The 7,729-nt window shown below is 36.0% G+C and overlaps 1 protein-coding gene across 1 annotated transcript in view; it reads left to right on the top strand.

Moving 5' to 3' along the window:
- The window catches only part of slkb (STE20-like kinase b), a 34,056-nt gene that overhangs the window by 15,139 nt on the left and 11,188 nt on the right, over positions 1–7,729 (top strand). Inside the window, exons 7-11 of the mRNA XM_084091755.1 lie at positions 756–837; positions 2,526–2,657; positions 2,934–3,623; positions 5,165–5,295; positions 6,984–7,107. Coding sequence (XP_083947881.1) covers positions 756–837; positions 2,526–2,657; positions 2,934–3,623; positions 5,165–5,295; positions 6,984–7,107 — 1,159 coding nt within the window. The remainder of the gene's footprint in view (positions 1–755; positions 838–2,525; positions 2,658–2,933; positions 3,624–5,164; positions 5,296–6,983; positions 7,108–7,729) is intronic.

Below are 7,729 nucleotides of genomic sequence, written 5' to 3'. Positions count from 1 at the left end.
TTGGAAAGATATTTTTATTCAGCAAGGATGCATTAAATTGATCAAAAGTGACAGTAAAGACATTTATAATGTTATTTATCTTTCTAACCATCAAAGAATCCTGAAAAAAACATTGATTATTACATTTTCAACATTGATTATAATAATAAATGTTTCTTGAGCAGAAAAACAGCAAAATTAATCTATATGTAAATCTAAATAACCGATTGGAAAGAAAATCTCATTTAAAATAATAATAAAATTGAATATTAAATTATTAATGTTTACAAAGAATAACTTTAAGGGAGCGTTAGATTATGGCAAAAATAATCTAAATGTAAAAATAGGGGAAAGCATCCACAATTGAAAATACAGTAAATTAAAATTCCAATAAATATATATTTTTTTAAAGTGATAGATAACCCATATGGAACAGATTCATTTTAAAAAATCTGGAACAGATTCATTTAAAATATTAATTGTTTAATATATAATGAAAAAAAAAAAAAAAAACAGTTTATATGTGTGTGGGTGTATATGTGTATATCTCAAAGTGACAATCGAAAATGCATAACTGAATATTTTTCCTCATGATTTTATACCATGGCTTATGCTTAAATACCTGAAATTAGATTTGTAAACAAATATAATTATATCATTTTTATTTGTTTATTTACTTACTTATTGCTTTTTTTGTCACAGTATAACAGGTTAATATTTTATAGTTTAACAATAAATAGGTTTATTTCAGAGTTTTAATCTTCATCCATCTGCAGGTCTCCTGAGTTCAGTGACTTCCTGAAACACGCACTGGACAAGAACGTGGACAACAGATGGAACACAGCACAACTTCTTCAGGTGAATTGACTTTTCCTACCTTTATTTCAACACTTATAATCTAAGGCCATATCCACTCAACCTTCCCTAATCTGAGGCAGTATTGCTGGTGTGAAAGCCCCTTGTTCGCCATCGTCCTGCTGTGTCGGCCACCCGCTGGTCCAGGTGCCTTTCTTGCCACATGAATCAGCAGCTGTTCATTCATTTGTCTGTGTCAGGCACTTTCTGCACCAGCCTTCATCCTTTGACGTCAGCAAAGGAGATTTTGTTTCCGAGGCTTTAAGTAGGCCAGCCTAGCACGGACTGCGCACATGAACACGTGCTAAACACTTCAGGAGAGATTCTGCTCTCTGAAGAGACAACATGGGGTTGAAAATACAGAATTCAAGTTTTCCTCCAATTAAGTTGATAATATCAAAGAAGCTGCACATTCTCAGACCAGCTATTGACTGTCTACAGCAGGTTTCAAAGCCAAGAAAGGTAAGAGCTGGAGACTGGCATCCTCATGGGACATTGATGTGCTCGTTTTCCTCTTGTCTGTCGAACAGTTGGCTTACAGCAATTTTTGTGTACAATGCAATAAATCTTAAAGGTCTTAAATTATGCTTCATTTTCTTTAAGCCAAATGGTGATGCACAGTATATCAGACAGTACCTTATCAGTTATCAGTCAGTATTCTAAATCTAAATCTAGTTGTGCAGGCTCATTTCCACTTATGTTTACATTTATTGGTAACACTTTATTTTACACTGTCCTTGTTACATATGTTACATGTACTTACCATAGTAATAACAGTAAATTATGCATAATTACATGCAACTAACCCTCAACCAAATCCTAATCCTACCCTAACCCTATAGTAAGTACATGTAGTTGCTTAATATTACTCAGTACTTAAATGTATAATTACACTGTAACAATGACAAATAAAGTGTAAAATAAAGTGTAACCTTATATTTTACCTTCATTAAGATAATCTTTGAAAACTAATAATTTAATCGCGCTGTTGTTTATTGTAATTTATTTTATTTTGTTTAGCCACCTGTTTTCTAACAGGTTTCAAAATGTTATGAGATGAAGTTTGATTTATGTAAAATATATTGGTGTAAATCTGGTGTGAGTTATTTACTTATTACCACTGTTTTCTTCCTTCCTTCATTCCTTCAAAACAAATTTATTTATGCATCTTCTCATTGTTTTATTTTATTTTACACACTTGACTGAATTTGTTTCTCAAGATCTTTGAAAACACTAATAATTTAATAATATTGTTCAATTTAATCGTATAAGCAAATCTCACATTTATATCCATTTTTCATACTGTACAATATAAGGATGTTATTTCACTTGTGGCATTTGCAGTGTTTGATATAATTTTTTATCATTTGTTACATTTATTTAGTCAGTATAGTGCAGTATTAGTAAAATTTTAATATCAACCATATATTGGTTGTCAGCTTATTGGTATTCACCAGAATTTAAATATGCTAATTCAAAATGTATTAGTAGGGGGACTCGGACATTAACATAACACAGACACTTCTTATTTATAAAATATACATACATATACATACATATAGAATTTATCTGGAACAGAGTAATCAGACTGATTTTTGTGAATGTTAAAATTAATAGTATCTTAAAAATATGTGCATGTGTAATCTTAATATGTGTATTGCAGTAATAGTAGTTAATCTTCATCTGTGCAGCACCCGTTTGTGAGTAGCGTAACTGACAGCCGACCCCTGCGGGAGCTCATCGCTGAGGCCAAGGCGGAGGTCACAGAGGAGGTAGAGGAGCTGAAGGAGGAAGAAGAGGAAGAAGATCATGAAGGAAACCTGGTAAGAGATTATAAGGCCTGCCAACAAATTTAGAACACTTTTCAGAGAAAGATTAAACCTAAAAAAGTCTGGATAAATGTTGGCCAAGAGAATATCCTGAAGTACAGATTGCTGACTGCTTAGTTACAGAAGAAAAGAGTTACCTCAAGTAATGTTTGGGCTTCGTTCTGATTCCTAACAATATGTATGAGCAATAGTAGTAGTGATGCTTGTAAGATTAGATGTAAATCTTTGCTGCATCAACCATTAACTTGTTTAAAATGATCTTTCCCTCAGCTTCGCGGACACAAGCGCGCACCATCCGATGCTAGCGTCGGCAGCTCTGAAGACGAGAAGCTTCCCCAGTCGCCGTCCACCTTGGAGTCTGTTCCTGAAAAGATCGAGGAAGTCGCTACACCTAAGCTACCAGATGATAATCTTATAGCTGGAATAAAGAAGGAAGAAGAACCTCTGAAGGTGGACGAGAACCACATCCGGGATGTAACAGTACCTGGATCCAAGGAACAAGTTGTGGAAGAGTCTCAAGAACCTAAAGCTGAAGAAAAGGCTGTAGAAGCAGAGGTTGTTCCTCCAGAGACTCCTGCTGACACGATAGTCCAGAGGGTGGAGCAACCAGTCAAACCTGATGGAGAGAAACTGGAGGAGGAAAAGGAGGTGGTGGGCAACGGTGAGCTCATAAAGGAAGTGCCTGCTTCAGACATGGCTTCAATGGAGACTCCAACTGAGCCCATTAAACAAGCTGAGCCAGTGAAAGAAGCATCTCCAGTGAAAGAAGTAGAGAAGGCTGAGGAAAAGGAGAAACCTGCAATGATGGAGAAACAAATCCCAGTGAAGCCTAGGTTTGTGAAGAAGCAAGACTCTGACTCGGGAATAAGTTCGACAGCTGACAGCAGCAGCGTAGACTTGAACTTATCCATCTCCAGCTTTATTAGCAAGTCCAAGGAGCCAGGAACCATCTCTCAACAGGTGAGAAACACCTACTAAAAGCTGTCATTACTTTACACTCGCTAGTCACCAGACAATAGAAGATCACAAAATTAGTGTGGAGTCAGTATAGTCTCTGATTTATAGCCGGTTTTTAAAATAAGGAATAATCTAAACAACGGAGTCAATTATTCTGTGATTGCTACACCTCAAAACATTGTTAAAAATTTTTGTCCTTAAGGGTGTGTTCACACTTGGCATGTGTTGGATTAAAACGAACCCTGGTGCGATTGCTCTGTTATTGTGGTTCATTTGAATAAGTGTGAACGCTGCCATCTGAACCCTGGCGCATCAAACAAGCAGAGCGAGATGCTGAAAAGATGAGTCTCAATCCGCTTCCAAACCAACTCTGGTGCGGTTCAAATGAAATATGAACGCAATAAGGACCAAAGACATGTAAATTAACCAAAAACAGGACATGATGTAACAAGATGCGACTCTAAAAGGACAGAATGTTTTTTCTCGTCATAGTCGCGATGTGTTGCCCATCACAGTTCGGTCTCCTCGCAGTAGATCTATGTTTGTGTGTGTGACGGAGGGATTCCTGCCGCTGTTTTGACTCCTTTACACATTTGATAAGCTCTTCACTTGTTCTCAGCTGGTCAAAATACCATCATATGTATCTACGCACATACAACATGCGCATTTATCCCAGAACACAGCATTGTTTTGAATGTTTGGCAATCAGGTTGTGAATGTATCCCTATGCCTTCAGGTTTGGTATCTTTAGGTTTGGTGTTAAAATGCCAATGTGAACGCTAAGCCATGGCTAAAAAAAAAAGAAATTTTGGTCCGGACCAAGCGAACCAAGCAAACCGAACTACAAGTGTGAACCCACCTTAAAACACTCTTGTGTGTGGGACTACTTTCTTACGCATCTCATCCAAGGCTCAGTTGCTAATTCCAAAACGTCACTTTAGATATGCTGATTTATGATGACTTGTGCTGTTATTTGAGAGAGAGGAAGCATGAGGGAAAGAGATTGATTGATTAAGCAATTAAAATGTTGAAATATTACAAATAAAACAGATATTGTGAATTATTAATTTTGTGAATATTTCTATAGGCTAAAAATATATTGTAAAAATATATTGTGAATTATTAGTGATTATTGTGTGGGAAAAATGGCCTGTCTTCATTTTATTTATTTATTTATTTATACTGAGTTTAAGTTTTAACATGTTTAATCTATAGGCTAAAATAAATTATAACAATGTATTGTGAATTATTAGTTTAACAAAGGTTTGTGAAAAATGACATGCCTTTATTTTATTTATTTATTTACTGGGTTTAAGTTTTAACATTTTAAACATTTTGAATCTTTAGGCTGAGGCTGTTTGGTCAAAAAACTATTTTTTCTTTCTTTTTTCTTTCTTTTTACTAAAGAACATATTAAAGAAGGCCATTTAATCCACAAAATATCATAAATATTGAGCTATATTTAAAAGGCTAATAAACATCAGGATTTTTTATTATTTCCACACAGTATTAAAACTATAATTTTGTTGTTGTTGTTGTTCTAGGACAACAAGAGGCAGAAAAAAACTCTGAAAAAGACTCGCAAGTTCATTGTGGATGGTGTGGAAGTCAGCGTGACGACATCAAAGATCATCACAGACAATGACACCAAAAGCGAGGAGATGAGATTCCTCCGGTGAGCCATCAGCTGTTTAACTGCTCCGAGACACTTTGCATGTTTGCCTCGTGTTTGCATCATATTTGCATTCATTGGTAAAACTTTCGTTCTGCCTGTTTCATTTTGTGGCAGAAAGTTTCTAGTACAAGCTTCTGCCTCTTCTCATTCTTATAGCAACATCACCTGTTTTGGTAAATGCACACAGACTGGTAGTTTAAGTGTCCAATCATCTTTCACGGCTGGGTGATATAAAAGCGGTGTTGGGCTGTTTTCATACCACAAAGCGACAAAAAGTTTCCCGTGCGGTGTTTATTAGTATGTTTTACAGATAATGACCCCATATTTCAACACCAGATGTGCTAAAGGGAAAACAAGCTGAGTAATACTTCCTGTTCCTGCCTGGGAAAGCTTCCTGTTAGACTGGATAGTGCCATTATTTTATTATTTTTTTCAGAAAAGCTCAGCAGTTTTCAACCTTAAACAGTTTTTCCTACATTTCAATTTTAAACAATTTATAGATTATTATTACTATTATTATTATTTGGTTATCCTAAACTTATTGCCATTATAAAAAAGTATGGGACTAAGAAAACAATGAAAATACAGTCATAGTCTTTAAAGTAATGATATAAAAACAATCATATTTACCTACTTAATGCATGATTCCAGTTTGTCACTTTTCAGAAGTAAAAAGGGTTGTGAATGGTGTTTAATGTTGACTTTGGAATACCTTTTTACTCCGCGATGTTTCTAAATTGGCATTTGCTGGTGGATTTAAAGATTAAATTCACCCAAAAATTTAAATTCTGTCATCAATTACTCGCCCTCATGTCAAGACTTTACAGAACTCAAATGACGATCCTTTTAAGGAAATCTGAGAGCTTTCTGTCCCTACATTGATAGTTTATGTAACTACCAAATACCAAGCCCCAGAAAGGTAGTAAAGACATCATTAAAGTAATCCGACTCCATGGGTTTAAGCTCAATTTTATGAAGCGATGCGAGTGCTTTGTTTACCAAATATTAATCTCCAGCACACATTCACCTAACATCATCTGCTTTTGTGTCAACACAACACGTGTATCACGGTGCTCTCGTGAACGCGACGATTAATATTTTGTTAATAAAGTGGTAAATAATGTTTTTTGGTGCAAACAAAGTCCTCACGTCGCTTCATAAAATTGAGGCTAAACCACTGGAGTCGCATGGATTACTTTAATAATGCCTTTACTACCTTTCTGGGGCTTGAAAGTGGTAGTTGCGTATACTGTCAATGGAGGAACAGAAAGCTCTCAGATTTCATTAAAAAGACCTTCATTTGTGTTCCAAAGATGAACGAAAGTCTTACGGGTCTGGATGAGGGCGAGTAATTAATAACAGAACTCAACGTTTTTTTTAAATTGGCTTTACCGCATAGCTGGTGCTTTAAAACCTTTTAGCATAACAAATTTTGTGATATCAGCTTCAAATTTGGAACAAGACATATGGCTTTGATTTTTCTAGCAATTTCTAGTCCAAATTATTTTGTAAAGATATATTTTGTATAAAATAAAAATGTTTAGTTCAGCACATTTGCTTCACAGTAAACTTAAACAGCTATAACTTTATTATGCTTTCATTCATTTTCGCAGTTAACAGGTTAAACAGCATAGGGCGGGTCTGTTGTTGGATCAGTGTAAAACGATTGTTAAATGTGTGTGTTTCAGTCGTCAGGAGCTTAGGGAACTCAGACTTCTGCAGAAAGAGGAGCAGAGAGCCCAAACTCAGCTCAGCAACAAACTCCTGCAGCAGAGGGAGCAGATCTACAGACGCTTCGAACAAGAAATCACGGTGAGCCGGAACAAGCAAAGACATTAAGATTGGAATCGCTGTTTTATTGATGAAACTGGATCATTTCAAGGGTCCGATATCAATCAAGGATCAATTCAGCTTCTATGCTGAAATAGTTCCTGATTTCCAGGGCAAAAATATATGCAATGAGACAACTCTTCCCCGGTATGGGGTCAGCCCTATGTTCCCACAGCCCTATGTTCCCACATTTCTAAGAATTTTTTTTTTACTGAAAATTTTGAAAATTAGGCCCTATGTTCCCACAGCCCTCTGTTCCCATAACCATATGTTCCCACAGCCCTATGTTACAGTCCTATGTTCCCACAGTTCTATGTTCTCTCATTTAACTATGTCCCCTATGAAGCGTAGGTTTTAGTGCTTGTGCTGGTACAGGGATAGCCCAATTACATCCCAGACAAGTCTCCCTCCTGTGAGGGATAGGTTTAGGTATGTTAAGGGTTAGGGCTGTGGGAACATAGGGCTGTGGGAACATAGACATGCTCCCACTGGTATCATCTTTAAAATGGCATCTTGAATCCACATAATCAACCAAAGCCTGCCAAGATACTCTGCTCATGTGATTATTATTTTAAAGATTTTTGTTTTTACATTAATAGCTTTA

Source organism: Abramis brama (assembly GCF_963993115.1).
Source record: "Abramis brama genome assembly, chromosome: 2".
NCBI lineage: Eukaryota > Metazoa > Chordata > Actinopteri > Cypriniformes > Leuciscidae > Abramis > Abramis brama.
Note: the sequence above shows the minus strand (reverse complement) of the source record. Positions and strands in the feature narration are given on the sequence as shown.